Source organism: Halichoerus grypus, chromosome 9, assembly GCF_964656455.1.
Source record: "Halichoerus grypus chromosome 9, mHalGry1.hap1.1, whole genome shotgun sequence".
In the NCBI taxonomy this organism is placed as follows: domain Eukaryota; kingdom Metazoa; phylum Chordata; class Mammalia; order Carnivora; family Phocidae; genus Halichoerus; species Halichoerus grypus.
In genome coordinates, this window is record NC_135720.1 from 85,201,940 (window position 1) to 85,220,293 (window position 18,354).

The following is an 18,354-nucleotide window of genomic DNA, read 5'->3' on the forward strand; positions in this document are numbered from 1 at the left end:
ATATAAAATGAAATCATTTCTTAAACAAAAGCTTAAAGTATTCTTCAGGATGTGTGTTGTATTTTAACTGAAACTAATGTTCAGGTTGCAAATACTCTTCCGAAACACACACATACCCCTCAGCATACACATTTTGGGAAGGATTTGTAAGAATTAATGGTAGTTACCACTGAGGAGTGGAACTGAAGACTTAGGGGTTAGGAATGAGGCTTATTTAAATTTTTAAAATTCTAGCCATGCTTTGTACTTAATTTTAAATGCCAGTTGTTTTTTTAAGGGTGTCTTTCTCTTCTATCCCCATTTGGTAATAGACCTTTTCCCTGTATTGAAGCCCCAACTTCTCATGTTTCTTGTCTCCCTTGAATCTCCTTTGTTTTATTCAAGCTAGCCTTACTGTTCCATATGTATGGGGAGGGAGGGGTTTGTATATTTTCTAGCTGAATCATTTAGTTCCGACCAAATTGGTTCCTTTCTCTGGTTTTGTATACACATATATGTAACAGATTATGTTCAGTATAGGATGGACCAAAAATGCTTTGTAAAAATTCTTAGTCAAATACTGCAAAATTCAGAATTTTTCATTTTTTTTAGAACAAGTGTATTTATTATATACTTAATAACATCCCCCAGAGGATTGAGCAGCATCTCTCCTTCTTTCAAGCACGTTAATAATTCTACAGTGAATATATGAATATTCACAGAAAGTGGGTTTAAAATAAAGAGTATAAAAATCTCCATGTTAGTTTAAGCCAGGTTTTATCAACAAATGAGTTAGGAAAAAAGTTCAATATCTAGGATAATTTTTCAGAATTGTGGATAAGTGATTGTGGACCTATGTAACTTATTTTTCTTTAATTGTTATCTAATTCATATATCATAAAATTCACCCTTTTAAAGTGTACAAATCAGTGTTTTTTAGTATATTCACAAGGTTATACAGCTATCACCATCTAATTCTGGAACATTTTCTTCACCTCAAAAAGAAACTCCATACTCATTAGCAGTCTGCCCCATTCCCTCTAGCCCCTGGCCACCACTAACCTACTTTCTGTCTCTATAGATTTGCCTATTTTGGGCATTTCATATAAATCAAATCATTCAATATGTATCATTTTGTGTCTGACTTCTTTCATGTAGCATAATTATTTAGATTTTTATTTATTTGAGAGAGAGAGAGCGGTGGGGGAGGGGCAGAGGGAGAGGAGAGAGAGAATCCTAAGCAGACTCTGTGCTGAGTGCAGAGCCTGACATGGGGCTTGATCTCACGACTCTGAGATCATGACCTGAACAGAAATCAAGAGTCAGATGCTTAACTGACAGAGCCACCCAAGTGCCCCTCACTTAGCGTAATATTATTAAAGGTTTATCCATGTTGTGCATATAGCAGTACTTCATTCTTTTTTATGGTTGAATAATATTTCACTGTATAGGTAATACCACATTTTGTTTATCCATCGTCAATTGATGGATATTTGGGATGTTTCCACTTTTTAGCTAATAGGAATAATACTGCTATAAAATTCATATACAAGTTTTTGTGTGGATATATGTTTTCAGTTCTGTTAGATATTATATCAAGGAGTGGAATTTCTGGGTCATGTGGCAACTCTATATTTTAAACTGTTTGATGAAATGTCAGACTATTTTCCAAAGTAGCTATATCATTTTATATTCCCATTAGAATCATATGAGGGCTTCAGTTTCTCTACATCTTCACCTGTTATTATCTTTTTCATTATAGCCATCCTAGTGAGTGTGAAATGGTATCTCTTTGTAGGTTTGATTTACATTTTCTTAATAAGTGATGTTGAGCATCTTTTTAGGCACTTATTGGCAATTTTTATATTTTCTTTGGAGAGATACCTATTCATATCCTTTGCCATTTCTAAATTGGGTTGCCTTTTTATTGTTGAGTTGTAAGAATTCTTTATATTCAGGAAACAAATATTTTCTTCCATTCAGTGAATTGTCTTTTCCATTTCTTGATAGTATTCTTTTTTTAATTTATTTTTTTAAATTTTATTATGTTAGTCACCATTCATTACATCATTAGTTTTTGATGTAGTGTTCCATGATTCATTGTTTGCGTATAACACCCAATGCTCCATTCAATCCGTGCCCTCCTTAATACCCATCACCGGGCTAACTCATCCCCCCACCCCCTCCCCTCTAAAACCCTCGGTTTGTTGCTCAGAGTCCATAGTCTCTCATGGTTCATCTCCCCCTCCAATTTCCCCCCCTTCATTTTTCCCTTCCTACTATCTTTTTTTTTTTTAACGTATAATGTATTATTTGTTTCAGAGGTACAGGTCTGTGATTCATCAGTCTTACACAATTCACAGCGCTCACCATAGCACATACCCTCCCCAATGTCTATCACCCGGCCATCCCATCCCTCCCACCCCCCACCACTACAGCAACCCTCAGTTTGTTTCCTGAGATTAAGAATTCCTCATATCAATGAGATTATATGATACTTGTCTTTCTCTGATTGACTTATTTCGCTTAGCATAATACCCTCTAGTTCCATCCACGTAATTGCAAAAGGCAAGATTTTGGTTTTTTTGAGGGCTGCATAATATTCCATTTTATATATATGCCACATCTTCTTTATCCATTCATCTGTTGATGGACATCTTGGCTCTTTCCATAGTTTGGCTATTGTGGACATTGCTGCTATAAACAATGGGGTGCATGTACCCCCTCGGATCACTACATTTGTATCTTTGGGGTAAATACCCAGTAGTGCAATTGCTGGGTCGTAGGGTAGCTCTATTTTCAACTTTTCTTGATGGTATTCTTTGAGGCACAAACATTTTTATTTTTGATGATGTCTGATTTATTCTTCTTTTGTTACATGTATTAGGTGTAGGAAACCATAACCTAATCCCAAGCTATGGAGATTTACACTTATGTTTTCTACTAAGAGTTTTATAGTTTTAGTTCTTACATATGGGTCTTTGGACCATTTGGAATTCATTTTTGTATATGGTGTGAGGTAGGATGTCTAACTTCATCTTTGGTATGTGGATATCCATTTATCTGAGCACCATTTGTTGAACCGACTATCCTTTTCCTCACTGAATTTACTTGGTACCTTTGTCAAAAATCAGTTGAACATATATGTACAGTTTTATTTCTGGAATCTCAGTTCATTCCATTGTTCTATATGTCTGTCCAGTGCCACATAGTCTTAATTACTGTAGCTTTGTAGTAAGTTTTGAAATTATGAAGTGTGAGCCCTCCAACTCTGTTGTTCATTTTCAGGGTTATTTTGGCTCTTCTGGGTCCCTTGCATTTCCATGTAAATTTTAGAATCAGCTTGCCAGTTCCTGCAGAGAAGCCAGTTGGGATTTTAATGGAAATTGCACTGAAAATGTAGATCAATTTAGGGAATATTGCCATCTTGGAAATACTAAGTCTGATCCATGAACATGAAATGTCTTTCCATTTATTCAAGTCTGTAATTTCTTTGTACAGTGTTTTGTAGTTTTTGGTTTACAAGTCTTGTACCTCCTGGTTAAATTTACTGCTAAGTATTTTGTTATTGATGCTATTATAAATGGAATTGTTTTTGTAATTTCATTTCAGACTGTACACTGCTAGCGTATAGAATACAACTGATTTTTGTATGTTGATCTTGTATCCTGCAATCTTGTTGAATTCATTTATTTGTTCTAATTGTTTTATTGCAATATTCTTAGGATTTTCTATCTACAAGAAAATGTCATCTGCAAATATATATCTATATAGTTTTATTTTTTTCCAATCTGGACACCTTTTATTTCTATTTCTTGCCTAATTGCCCTTGCTGGAACCTCCAGTGTAGTGTTCAGTAGAAGTGGCAAGAGTGAACATCCTTGGGGCTCCTGGGTGGCTCAGTCAGTTAAGCTGTCAGGTCATGATCCCAGGGTCGTGGGATTGAGCTCCACTGAGTTAGGCTCCCTGTTCAGTGGGGAGCCTGCTTCTCCCTCTCCTCCCTGCTTGTGCTCTCTGTCTCTATTTCTGTCTCTCTCTCTCTCTCAAATAAGTAAATAAGATCTTTAAAAAAAAAAAAAGAACAACATTGAACGTCCTTGCTTTTTACTTGATTTTAATGGGAAAGCTTTTAGTGTGTCACCATTAAATATATTATTAGCTGTATAAGTTCTGTAGATGCCCTTAACAGGTTGAGGATTATCCCATGTATTTCTAATTTGTTGTGTTTGTGTGTGTGTGTGTGTGTGTGTGTGTGTGTGTGTGTGTTTTATGAAAATGTGTTGCATTTGGTCAAATGCTTTTTCTGTGTCTATTGAGATCATGCGGTTTTTTACCTTTATTCTGTTAAAATATTGTATTATATTGATTGATTTCTTTACATTGAACCAACCTTGCATTCCTTGGATAAATTGCACTTGGTTATGTACATAATTCTTTTTACATGTTGCCAGATATGGTTTGCTAATATTTTGTTCAGGACTCTAGCAGTCATTTTTATAAGGAACATTAGTCTATAGTTTTTATTTTTTGTGATATATTTGGCTGGTTTTAGTATGAGTAATACTGGTCTCATACATTAAGTTGGGAAGTCGTCCTTCCTTTCCTTTCTTTTTTTGGAAAAGTTTGTGAAAGATTAGTGTTAATTATTTTTTGGGAGGAGGTTCCTTTTTAATTTAAATTCAATTAATTAACATATACTGTATTATTAGTTTCAGAGGTAGCGTTCAGTGATTCATCAGTTGCACAGAACACCCAGTGCTCATTACCTCATGTGCCCTCCTTCATACCCATCACCCAGTTACCCCACCCTCCCACCCACCTCCCCTCCAGCAACCCTCAGTTTGTTTCCCATGCTTAGAGTCTCTTATGGTTTGTCTCCCTCTCTGATTTCATCTTGTTTTATTTTTCCCAGTTTTGCTTCTTTTACTAACCAGAATCATGCTGTATTGTTCTTTGATGTGCTTGTTGGAGATGTTCTCAGCCTAGCACTCCTTTTATCCATTCTATATTCCACAGAATTAGTGTCACTGTTTGGGTTGCTTCATTCTGCTGTTATAATTATGCCCACTTTTGTACACAAACTTGAGCACCGGGGCTGGAATTTGAGGGGAAGAGTGCCAGTTTGAGCCCTTGGCAATCTGAGCTGAAGGCGTGTTGACTTGGCATTGAGCAGGTGGCAGGCCGTGCATGCTGACTCGGGCAAGAGGGTGGCTGGACTGTGAATTTGGGACCCAAAGGCCGATGGCATCGTGTGTGACAGGGACGTGGCTGGTTTTGCTTTTAACTTTTATTTTTCTGGGAAACTCTATCTCTCTTTCTATTCTAAATGGAAGCCTTGCTGGATAGAGTATTCTTGGCTGTAGAGTTTTTCCTTTTAGCACTTGGAATTTATCATGCTGCTCTTTTCTGGCCTGCAGAGTTTCTGCTGAAAAACCCACTGATAGCCGTATGGGGTTTCCCTTGTATGTCACTGCTTTCCTTTCTCTTGCTGCTTTTAAAATTCTCTCTTTATCACTACTTTTGGCCATCTTGTTTACTTTGTGTCTTTTTGCAGACCTCTTTGAGTTGGTTTTGTTGGGGGCTGTCTGTGCCTCCTGGATCTGGATTTCTCTTTCCTTCCCCAGATTCAGGAAGTTTTTAGCTCTTATTTCTTCAGACAAATCTTTTGCCCCCTTTTGTCGCTCTTCTCCTTCTGGGATCCCTTATCATGCAACTGTTATGCTTGACAAGTGTCACTGAATTCCCTGGGTCTATTCTCATTTTGCATATTTTTTCCCCCTCTCATCTGCTCAGCTTGATTCCTTTCCATTACTCTGTCCTCCAGGTGGCTGATCCGTTCTTCTGCTTCCTCTTGTTTGCTATTTATTCCAGGTAGTCTGTTTTTATTTCCATTTAGTGAGTCCAGTAGCTCTAATTGGTTCTTTTTTACATCTCCGGTCTCTTGGTGGAGGGTCTCATGGAGGTCTGCACTCTTTTCTCAAGTCCAATGAGTATCTTTATGAGCATTACTTTAAATTACTTTAAATTACTGTCAGACATATTACTTATCTCCATTTCGCTTAAGTTTCCTGCTCTGATTTTGTTCCACTCTTTCATTTGGGACATATTCCTCTGTCTCCTCATTCTGTCTATTGTTGTGTCTGTTTCTCTGTGTTAGGAAAGTCAGCTACATCTCCCACACTTGAAAGTAGTGGCTTTATGAAGAAGAGGTCCTGCAGCACAATGTCTCCTTTTCACCAGAAAATGGTGCATCAGGGGGTGTTTCCTATGTGTGTTGCTACAGGGGTGTCCTGTTGTGGCTGAGATGTATTTGCCTTCAGTCCAGCCTGTGATGGCTCTCTGCCTGTTGTGGGCAGTCTGGTGCCCGTGGTATTAGTCCAGGTGGTCCGGGGCTGCCTTGGGCTTGAGTTGAGTCAGACCAGGTATTCGCCAGAGATGAAGTAACACCAAACTGCAGGCACTTTCCCTGTGTTGTCCCCTGAGAAGCTTTTGTTGGTGGGTGGGGCCTGCAGTCAGACCAGCTGCCTGTGCCCAGCCCACTGCTGGGGTCACAGTCAGATTGGTGTGTGGTTATCTTCCCCTCTCCCTGGAGCAGGACTCACTTTGGAGTGGTGCTAGACCCTTGCCTGGGCTGCACGCACACTGCCAGGCTTATAGCACCGCTTTGATGGGATCTTGCCAGGAGCGATCGGAGGGGGTGGATCTGCTTCGCTGTGGCCTCTTGTCTATACCGGGCTGTGAAGAGCCTGTTCTGCCAGCTTCCCAGTTGCTTTATGGGTTATTTATGCCGATGTGGGTGCTCTCTAGGCAGCCACGTGGCAAGAGGTGAGTCCAGGGTCCTCCTACTTTGCCATCTACCCAGCAGCCTCTCAATTAGTGTTAATTCTTAACCTTTGGTAAAATTCACTAGTGAAGTCATCTTGTTTTGGGCTTTTATTGTGAGAAGTTTTTGATAACTTATTCAGTCGCTTTTCTTGTTATAGATCTCTTCAGATTTTCTTTTTTTAAAAATCAGTTTTCGTAATTTGCGTCTTTCTAGGAATTTGTTCATTTATTCTAGATGTATCTAAATTGTTTTCCCACTCTTTTCTGGCCTGCATGGTTTCTGATAGGAAATTAGCTGTTAATCTTGCTGAGAATCTGTTTTACATGATGATCTCTTCCTGCTTGCTTCTTTGAAGATATCTGATTTGCCCTTCCCTACATAGATGCATGTCTAGGTGTGGATGTCTTTGAATTTATTCCTCTTGGAGTTTGTTGAGTTTCTTGGATACATAGGTTATTTTTCATCAAATTTAGAATGCTTTTGCCCATTATTTCTTATTCTTTTTGCCCTTTTACCTCCTCTTTTTCTGGGAATCCCATTGAACTTATGCTTCATGGTGTCACATGTGTCTGAGGCTCTGTTCACTTTATTTCATTATTTTTTTCTTTCTCTTCCTCAGACTTGATCATCTCAGTTGATTTATCTTCAAGTTCGATCATTTTTTTCCTTCTGTCCTGCTCAAATCTACTGTTTAACCCTTCTGGTGAAATGTTCATGGCCATTTCAACTCCAGAATTTCAATTCACTTCTTTTTTATAATTTCTCTTTATTTAGTGAGACATTGTTTTCATATTTTGTTTTAGTTCTTAGGTCATGATTTTCTTTAGTTCTTTGAACACATTTAAAACACTGGATTTAAAGTTTTTGTCTGGTAAATCCAGTGGGCTTTCTCAAAGACATTGCCTATTGATTTTTTTTTCCCCCTCTGTGTTGACCATGTTTTCTTGTTTCTTTGCATGTCTCTTAATTTTTTTCTTAAAACCTGGGAAATTTTAAATGATATAATGTGGTAACTCTGGAGATCAGATTCCCCCCTCTCCCCAGGTTTGCTATTATTATTCTTTGCTGTTTGTTTTGTGACTTTTGTGAACTAATTCTGTGAAGTCTATATTCTTTGTTGTATGTGGTCACTGAAGTCTCTGCTTGGTTAGCTTAGTTAATGATTGAACCAATCATTGAACCTCAAACCAATAAGCCTCCTAATCTTTGCTGAAGGGCAGTGTATGTGTTTTGAGATACTACTTCAACACTCAGGCAGGCACTTTGCAACTATGCCTTAGCCTTCACTTCCTGCTTGTGCAGAGCCTCAAGGTTAATCAGAAGTGGGAGTTTAAACCTTCTCAGATCTTTGCTGAGTATGCGCACAGCCCTGGGCATGTATAGGGCCTTCTACATTCCTAGGAATATGTGGAAATTTTTCAAAGCCTCTATGGACATCTCATTTCCTAGGTTTCCATTTTAATCTTTTTGGTTAGTTTATTTTTTGCCTGTTACTGACCAGTTCTTGTGGCCATAGTGTTATTGGTTGCCTGTAATTTTTTGACAGACACTCCTGGAGAAAAAGTTTTGTATTGTATGAGCTCCAGTTCTTGTCAAACAGACGGCCTTGCAAGTGAGATCTTCTGTGGAATTACCCAGCAAGTCAAATAATAACAATTCTCTGGGAATGAGACTTTGAAAGAGCTCTATTCCCTTTCTGTTTCCTCAGGTGGCTGCTAGGCTTCTGGCTTTTACAGGCTATCTTTCAAGGCTACAGTACACTAGAGAGAAGTGATTGGGACTACAACAAGTTAAAATGCCATAATGCTCTGTATTCTTACTGAGATTCAGTCATTTTTCTTGGATAAATGTCCTTGAATTGTTGCATGGCTTTGGTAAATTTCCCTAGTGTTGAAAAAGTTGATCCTGACAATTTATGTCAGTTTTTTCATTGCTTTTATGGAGGAGAGGATTTTCAGAGGTTCTTATCCCTCTCTCTTTACTGATGTCACCTCTATAGCTTAATCTTTATTTCAAATTGACATTATAGCTAAGAGTGGAATATTTAGGTCAGTTCAAGGTGGTCATCATTGACAAGATTCTGGAAGTGCTAATTTAAGTTCTCATTTATATATGTTGTTTTCTTGGTTTTTATAAAAGTTACAGTTTTTACATTCTCTATTGTATTAGGTAGCTGTGATTAAACAGTTTAACTGTGGGTCATTCATCCTAACAGGTTGGGAAAATAGTCCCAGATTTTTTTTCCTTTTTTATTCTCTCCCCAAATGGACATCAGGGAAAGGGAATTTTAACTTCTGCTACTTCTGTGTTAGGTCTTTGTACTACTAATTGGCATCTGGCAGTTATACGTCCTCATGTTACAAGCTATTTCTTATTAGCAGCCTGTTAGGAAATAATATGTTTTAGTTGTAGATCCTCAGTGTAATTATATTGTCTTCTGATTCACCTTGGTATCGAATAAAGGTGCTCAAATCTAGTAGAAAAAGATTGTGTAAGCTCCTTTATACCTTCTACTAATGAACTTTTGTTACTGTAGAGTCACTTCAAACTTCCTTAGCAATGAGACCTTTTTTTTTTTTTTAAGATTTATTTCTTTTAGAAAGAGAGAGCATGTGACTGCAAGTGGGGGTCGGGGGCAGAAGGGGAGGGAGAGGGACAAGCAGATTCCATGCTGAGCAGGGAGCCTGATATGGGGCTCGAGCCCATGACCCGACCCAGAGATCATGACTTAGCTGAAGTCAAGAGTCAGCTACTCAACAGACTGAGCCACCCAGGCATATCAGCAGTGATATCTTTTTAAATGAATGAATTCTCATGTGAAATTCCAGTATGTAAAATGGGTACAAGCAGTGTTTTCTATTTCAGGTAATGACTATATCCTTTTTGGTCCTCTCTTGCCAATTTTCTTTCCCAATGGTTCCAGAGGCACTCTTTCAGAACTGAAGAATTTCCTAGAACTCAGCCTAAAATTTATTCCAAAATTCATCTTTATATGTGGGGTAGGATGATGTGTTACTATTTTACTTCATTTATCCTGACAGAATTCTAAAGTATACTTGAGCAATTATGTGGAATAAGATGAAAAATACCCTTACATACATGATATTTTCCATCTATTCCTATCAATTCCAGTCCAAAGGGAAGCCAAAAACACTTAACTGTGCTTAATCAGAATCTTGGTTTTTTTGTTCTGACTTTGTGGACTCTTCAGCCTACTCGTTGCAAGAACTTAAGGAAGATGTCAGGGAAAAAAAAGAGCCTGAGTTATTACTAATGTAGGTTTCAGCCCTTTTTTATTCCTTAGAGACCAGGTTCCAAAAAATTTTTGCTTGTTTTCTACTATCTCTAATACAAAGTTCATATGGGAGAAGGAAATGTATTCTACCAATTACAATGCTTAATACATTTCTTCCCAGAAATATTGTTTAACATGACAGTTTCTTCAGTGCTATTAATACTCTATATTTCAGGAATGGTAGCAGTTATACAGACTTTTCTGGGCCATGGTATGTGATATATATACTACAATAAATATATCACATACATATACACAAAACATGTAGACGAAAGCTATAAATTATATGTATGTATGTGCATGTGTATATATATGTATGTATATACATATGTATGTGTGTATGTGTATATGTGTTTAAAAATTCTGTGGGAAATGTTCCAAGTTCCCTTTTTTAATAACAGGTTTATATAACCTGATGACTTTCATGGTTTTGGTTTTTTGTATGTGTATGTAAGTCTTAATGTACTTTTTAAATTTATTTTTTTTAAGATTTTTATTTACTTGACAGAGAGAGACACAGTGAGAGAGGGAACACAAGCAGGGGGAGTGGGAGAGGGAGAAGCAGGCTTCCCGTGGAGTAGGGAGCCCGATGTGGGACTTGATCCCAGGACCCTGGGATCATGACCTGAGCCGAAGGCAGATGCTTAATGACTGAGCCACCCAGGCGCCCCTTAATGTCCTTTTCAGTTATCTTTGAAGTTTATATTTCATTGTAACTGAATATAAACCTTTTATATGACCTAGCAGAGTCTCATTTGTTTACTTACTAATGAAGACTTTTAAATACTTTGTCTCTTGAGTATGTGTTTTCAGTCAAACAGTCTCATAATGAAAATTTAGATGACAAATGTCTAGGATTATATACTAAATTACAATATATCTTGGATCATTTTATTTAGATCATTGTCATATGCTTGCAATTCATATTGAGCATAACGGTTTTGTGCTTTTAATATCTTCTAGAACTGTATTTTAATGAATTTTTTTTTTTTACTTTTAGATCATTTGGGGAGTATTTTTCATCTTAGTTGCTTTGCTGTTTATAATTTCTCTCTTCCTGTCAAAGTAAGTGTAGTATACATATTTTCTAAAGCACACATCCTGTGATGTTATACATTTTCCATACTTGATTCCATTAGTGTAGCGTATTCATCTTTAGCTATTTTACTTGAAGTATTCTACAGCATTAACTCAAAGAATGACTAAAAATGTGCAATAATAGACAGTATTTCTTTGTTCTATTTCAGTTGAACAGTATCTGTAAGATATTTAAATGAGGTTTAATTTGTTACCCATGGTTTTCTTTGACTCTGTTCATTCTACATGCTTAACTTATGATATTTTTTCTAAGTTAATTGAAAATATGCTAGTACAACATATAAATTCACTCCTTATAATTTTTGTTGTTGTTTTAGTTTGGATAAAGCCCTTCATTCAGCTGGAATAGATTCTGGTTTTATAATTTTTGGAGCTAACCTGAGTAATCCACTGAATATGCTTTTGCCTGTACTACAAACAGTGAGTAAAAAAAAAAAAAAAATCAGTCATTTTATCCTTCAGCAAACATTCTCACACTCTGTCACATTGTTATGTTAACAAACTATTAATATTTGGCAATATATGCTTGTGCCCTCTGCTGATTTGGCTCTTCATTTACGTGTAACTTCCACATTGATATATTACTTTAGAGATTATATTGATATATTGCTGAACTCTTATACATAATTTGATTTGGGATACATTATAATACCTAAGATGAACGTTTCCAATCAATTCCTATTTTTAATTTTTAATGAAGTCTTTTATTCCATGTATAAATGTAATTTTAGTTTAATTTGTTATAGGATTTTTATTAGGATAATGGTACTAAGCAATTTGTAACAATTTAGTAATTGTTTTTTGGAGGATATTTTTTTTTTTTTGGTATTATCATAGTAGCCTATCAAAATCAAGGCTGATATTTTAAACATTTGTCAAATATGAAAAATGAAGTTTCATTTTCATAATTTTATATGACTTCTAGAACCCCTATCGTTTGTGCATTAAATTAAATTTTATTTTTTTTCAGGTGTTTCCTCTTGATTATGTTCTTATAACAATTATTATTATGTACTTTATTTTTACTTCAATGGCGGGAATTCGAAATATTGGCATATGGTTCTTTTGGGTTAGAGTAAGTATAACAATATTATTTTGATCTTTTTCATCATTTTGTACATAAGTCCATCTCCAAGTTAACTTAGATTTATAATATAAAAGTTGTAAATATCTTGATATTAAAAGGAAGCACTAGCTTTTTCTTTTTTTGTTGTTAAATATTTTATTTATTTATTTGACAGAGAGAGAGAGAGCGAGAGCAGGAACACAAGCAGGGGGGAGTGGGAGAGGGAAAAGCAGGCTTCCCGCCGAGCAGGGAACCCGATGCGGGGCTCGATCCCAGGATCCTGGGATCATGACCTGAGCCGAAGGCAGATGCTTAACAACTGAGCCACCCAGGCGCCCTGAAGTACTAGCTTTTTCACTTCACGTTAGCATAAAGGTGCTTTTTGCCTAAGTGGTGGTTTTTAAATGGGCAAGTTTGCCCCCTGCATACATTTGGCTGTGTCTGGAGATATTTTCAGTTGTTAAAACTAGTGGGTGATTAACTTATTTCACTTAGCATAATCCCTTCCAGTTCCATCCATGTCGATGCAAATGGTGGGTATTCATCCTTTCTGATGGCTGAGTAATAGTCCATTGTATATATGGACCACATCTTCTTAATCCATTCATCTGTTGAAGGGCATCTCGGCTCCTTCCACAGTAAAACAACAAAAACAACCCAAAAAACTAGTGGGTGCTATTGGTGTCTAGTGGGTAGAGACCAGAGATTCTGCTAAACATTCTGGATTGCACAGAGCAGCCTCTCATAACAAAGACTTAACCAGCCCAAAATGTCAATAGTCCCAAGGTTGAGAAACCCTGGTCTAGAAGTTACATTATTTTCTTTAGTGTTTGGCTGCATGGAAACACATTGAAGTACAAATGAATACACTGTAGCTCAATAGATGGCCCTTCCTGCTATAAGTTAAAATTGCTATATGATTGGAGAAGGGTTATTTTCTTCTTACACTCATTTTGAGATAGATTAAGAATTTCAAGGGGCACCTGGGTGGCTCAGTTGACTAAGCATCTGCCTTCAGCTCAGGTCATGATCTCTAGGTCCTGGGATCAAGCCCCGTATCAGGCTGTCTGCTTAGCAGGGAGTCTGCTTTTCCCTCTTCTTCTGCTCCTACCCCCTGTTCATGCTCTCTCTCTCTCAATCTCTTTCAAATAAATAAATAAATCTAAAAAAAATTTTTTTTTCAAAATGAAGATAATTCGGGTAGAGATTACTTCCACATGTGAGTAAAAGAAAACTCAGTTAAATAATGGTTTGAACTAATAAAAGATTTCTTGCTGTGAAAATTTTTAAAAATCTAGCATTGCTTTGTACCTCAAAAATGTCAAGTCCAACATCTCTGTAATGCTCTTGGCTTCTCCCTCATGATTGTAATATGGCTGCTACAGCTTCATTTATCCTGTTCATTTTCCATTAAAAAAAATACTTATTATCAATAAAGCAACATTTTCCCAAAAGTCCGCAGCAGACTTCTTTCCTTTTGATGTTTAATATTTTATCACTGTTAGCTACAACTAGATGTAAGGGAAACTGGGAAATCTCAATTTTTAGGTGTTCATATTGTCATCCTATGCAGATTTGGATAGTTCTTTTACTCTCTGTTGTACTAAAATCTGTTAATAAAACAGGGTAGTGATTTCTTAGTTGCTAAAATACAAATGTGCTCTGCCATTGAAATGAAGCAAGTCCTCTGGCTTATTGTATTTATTATCACATTTTAGTTTCCCTTTAGTATAAATATATATGAAAGTATTTACAGTCAGATTAATATAAATTATGATAAACTAGAATTTATAACAGAGTATGAGGATGTCATGAGTATCTCACAGAAATGAGTATTTATAAATGCATGACATGTCTGTTCTTGTGTAGTAATATTATGTAAAACCACAAATATATTAGTAATACTTGTAGTTTAAACTCATTCCTCTAATCTTTAGGTAGCATTAGTGGTTGTTCATAATTCTTCTTAGCTCTATAAACTTCTAACAGATGCTATTACATAATAAATTTAGAAGATTTGTCTGGAAACAAACCAGGTGAATACTAACATATAATATATTCTCTAGGTCTTGAGTTTTTCATGGATCATTTATAGAATCCTTTGAATATAGATGCTTTGCTGTGATTTTAAAATAACCATAAATGTAAAACTAAAAGCTTTACAGAGAAAGAATTGTCTGTCATTGTCATAATCATTTGAAATGATTAAGAATTCTTAATATTTATTTTAGAAAAAGAAATGGTTGGTTGAACTGTATTCATTACCTCTAACACACAAGCAGAACTTAGTGCCTTACAAATAAAGCATATTGCTGAAATATTGTTACTTTTTTCTTTCCAGCTATATAAAATTAGAAGAGGTAGAACCAGGCCCCAGGCACTCTTATTTCTTTGCATGATACTTCTGCTAATTGTCCTTCACACCAGCTACATGATTTATAGTCTTGCTCCTCAATATGTCATGTATGGAAGCCAAAATTACTTAATAGAGGTAAGTACAAAATTTCAAACTTCATTATTTTGATATTTTAAAGAGAGTGATATTTAAAACCAAATTTTAATTTGTGAAGGTTGGCATAAGATAATAGCTCATCAGATCAAGTTTAATATCACTAAAACAGGTTTTGCACTCCCATTTTTGAGCATATTTATGTTTGTTTCATACAAGTTTTTTTTTTTAGTAACACTGAATTTTATTATTATAGTTCCTTAAATGGCTCCCATGATGCTAAGCTACTGAACTTTATCTCAGCACTTTGTTAAAACTCATAGGATTTTCCCTAAAATAATATTTTAAGTAGTTTTATTAATATGGCTCCCCAAAAAGTTTTGATGAGCAAAGTATGTCTGGTCATCAGTACTGTGAATTCCACAGGAGATTCTTTAAAAATATTTTATTTGTAGTGTTACAAAGGAAAGCAGTGACATACAAGGGAAACCCCATACGGCTATCAGTGGGTTTTTCAGCAGAAACTCTGCAGGCCAGAAGGGAGCAGCATGATAAATTCCAAGTGCTAAAAGGAAAAACTCTACAGCCAAGAATACTCTATCCAGCAAGGCTTCCATTTAGAATAGAAGGAGAGATAGAGTTTCCCAGAAAAATAAAAGTTAAAAGCAAAACCAGCCACGTCCCTGTCACACACGATGCCATTGGCCTTTGGGTCCCAAATTCACAGTTCAGCCGCCCTCTTGCCCGAGTCAGCATACACAGCCTGCCACCTGCTCAATGCCAAGTCAACACGCCTTCAGCTCAAATTGCCAAGGGCTCAAACTGGCACTCTTCCCCTCAAATTCCAGCCCCGGTGCTCAAGTTTGTGTACAAAAGTGGGCATAATTATAACAGCAGAATGAAGCAACCCAAACAGTGACACTAATTCTGTGGAATATAGAATGGATAAAAGGAGTGCTAGGCTGAGAACATCTCCAACAAGCACATCAAAGAACAATACAGCATGATTCTGGTTAGTAAAAGAAGCAAAACTGGGAAAAATAAAACAAGATGAAATCAGAGAGGGAGACAAACCATAAGAGACTCTAAGCATGGGAAACAAACTGAGGGTTGCTGGAGGGGAGGTGGGTGGGAGGGTGGGGTAACTGGGTGATGGGCATGAAGGAGGGCACATGAGGTAATGAGCACTGGGTGTTCTGTGCAACTGATGAATCACTGAACGCTACCTCTGAAACTAATAATACAGTATATGTTAATTAATTGAATTTAAATTTAAAAAAGGAAACCCCACCCCCAAAATTTTATTTATGGGTATCTGAGCTTTCTTTCAACATGATGCGTATTACTTGTTATACTCTTTCTTTACGTTGATCTTTCAGAAGCCAGCTGTGGCTCCTGCTTGTAACTGGACAGCTAGTTTGGGTTTTTTGACAGTTTAAAATATTTTGACCATATCTGATTCAACCTTTGTGTAGTTTGTTTCCTTTTCCTAAAATACCTCTTGCTCTACTTAATAATGCAAATGTGTTTCAGGTTCTAGTTCAGGCTTTGCTTTAATGGAGTCTTTGATTACTAATCTAATCTGCCCAGATCACCCCTTTTTTATACTATATTCCTCCATTCTTTCTTTACTTTAACATGTAATTAGTAACAAAAATTTAACAAGCACATCAAACCTTCCAACAGTACCATACATAATATTACCAATGGTTGAAAAATTAGTTCATTGACAAATACTAAGTAATAATGTAGGTGGAACAAATATAAGGCACACACTGTAATAGAGGTACGTGAGTAACCTGAGTTTGGGAAACACAGTACTAGACGATCACCTGAATCCTATTTTCCACTTCTTATATCTTTTTATTTTCTTCTTGCCTTATTGTGTCCACCTAGTTCACTAGGTCATGCTTATTAAACTTTTTTCTATGAATAAGTGAAGTGACATCATGCATTTGCACGGACAAAACATATTTTCTTGTTTCACAGTGGAATAATAAGTAGGCTGTTTCTCTGGGAAGAAGTTCTGTTGTTCAGTCCAGGACCTAAAATTGTTGCAAAAAAGCCCTAATGTTAAAATTTACCATAAATCTTTCTCTTCTAATTGTAATTTTGTATAAGAATATTAGCTAAATGTAGTTTAATAGAAAACAGAGTATAAAATGTGATTACTTTTTGATCCAAATATTTATTAATATACTTACATTTTAACGATATTTTTGTCTTTCAGAGCAATATAACTTATGATGACCATAAAAACAATTCAGCCTTCCCTGTGCCAAAGAGATGTGATGCCGATGCCCCTGAAGGTAGGGCAGCTCTTATCAACTATCTTAGAATTTATAAGTCTGTGAGAAAAGAGTTGGCTTGCATTTTGCTGTGTTAATCATTTGATGCATCTGTTTTAATATGTGGTAATAAAGAAACTTTTAGCAGGAAGAAATTGGTAAGTCTTTTCAATAGAATTTCTTGGTGATATATTGATTTCCATTAGGGAAAGGACCATTATAAACTAATTACTTATCAAGGAACAAAAGGTAGTTCTTATTTATTACATTTACTAATATAATAAGAAATCACTCTTAAATGACTTTCTTTTTCCTTGAAATCTCAAGATAGTTTTGGTGGAATCTCTAATTCTTAGGACCAAGACCAAAAGTACCTATGACTTAGAACTTTTCATTCATACACATCTAGTTATTTTACTTAATAATACTAATGTTAATAGCAGTTCACTTTTAAGAACATATAATTGTGTTCCAGGCACTATGCTAAGTATTTTATGTGTATTCTGAGAAAAATTCTGTGATCCTATGCTTTTAACCTCTGTTTTTTTTAGAGAATTTTTTTCTTCTTTCTGTTTATTAAGGTGATTTTTTTTCTTTTGAATATTATGCTGTCCTAATTAAGGATTCCAGATTCATTCTATCAGAATATGCGATTTCTTTTCTTCGTTGTTTTTGTTTTTTAAGATTTTATTTATTTGACAGAGAGAGAGCACAAGCAGAGGGAGCTGCAGAGGGAGAGGTAGAAGCAGGCTCCCCACTGAACAGGAAGCCCACTCCATCCCAGGACCCTGGGATCATGACCTGAGCCAAAGGCAGACGTTTAACCGACTAAGCCCCCCAGGCACCCCTGCAATTTTTTTTCTACTCTTATCTTCAAAATGCTTTTATATCAGGGTAAAGTAATATGTCAGATGTAGTAAATTTCTTCATAAATCACTCATGGGTACCATTATAAAAAGATAAATTCACAGTTTTTTAGTAGGGTCAACTAAAGATTGTGATGGAGTAATAGGAAGACTAAGCATAGAATACTGGGATAGCCCAGAGGAGGAAGTAATTACCTCTACCTGGAGGAGATCATTGTGCATGGTAGTCAAAAGAAAGGCTTTTGGAAAAGTGACACCAGAACTGCATTTCAAGGTTAAAGAAGAATTTATCTGCTGTGTGCATCAAGGGAAGTTGCCCTGGGCAGAGGAACAAAATGCACAAATAAAATTGTCTTAAACTATATTATGGGTATGTGTTTAAAAGAATTTAAAACATTGTTATTGTGTTTGGAGGGAGGGAGGAAATGAGATTGAAGAGTTAGGAGTCAGATCGCAAAATGTTTTGGAAAGTAAAGAGTCAATGAAG

At 36.2% G+C, this 18,354-nt stretch overlaps 1 protein-coding gene across 1 annotated transcript in view; it reads left to right on the forward strand.

The window, feature by feature from the left end:
* Window positions 1-18,354, forward strand: part of LMBRD1 (LMBR1 domain containing 1) — a 129,614-nt gene that overhangs the window by 84,012 nt on the left and 27,248 nt on the right. Inside the window, exons 10-14 of the mRNA XM_036072669.2 lie at window positions 11,101-11,165; window positions 11,516-11,618; window positions 12,169-12,273; window positions 14,606-14,755; window positions 16,944-17,022. Coding sequence (XP_035928562.1) covers window positions 11,101-11,165; window positions 11,516-11,618; window positions 12,169-12,273; window positions 14,606-14,755; window positions 16,944-17,022 — 502 coding nt within the window. The remainder of the gene's footprint in view (window positions 1-11,100; window positions 11,166-11,515; window positions 11,619-12,168; window positions 12,274-14,605; window positions 14,756-16,943; window positions 17,023-18,354) is intronic.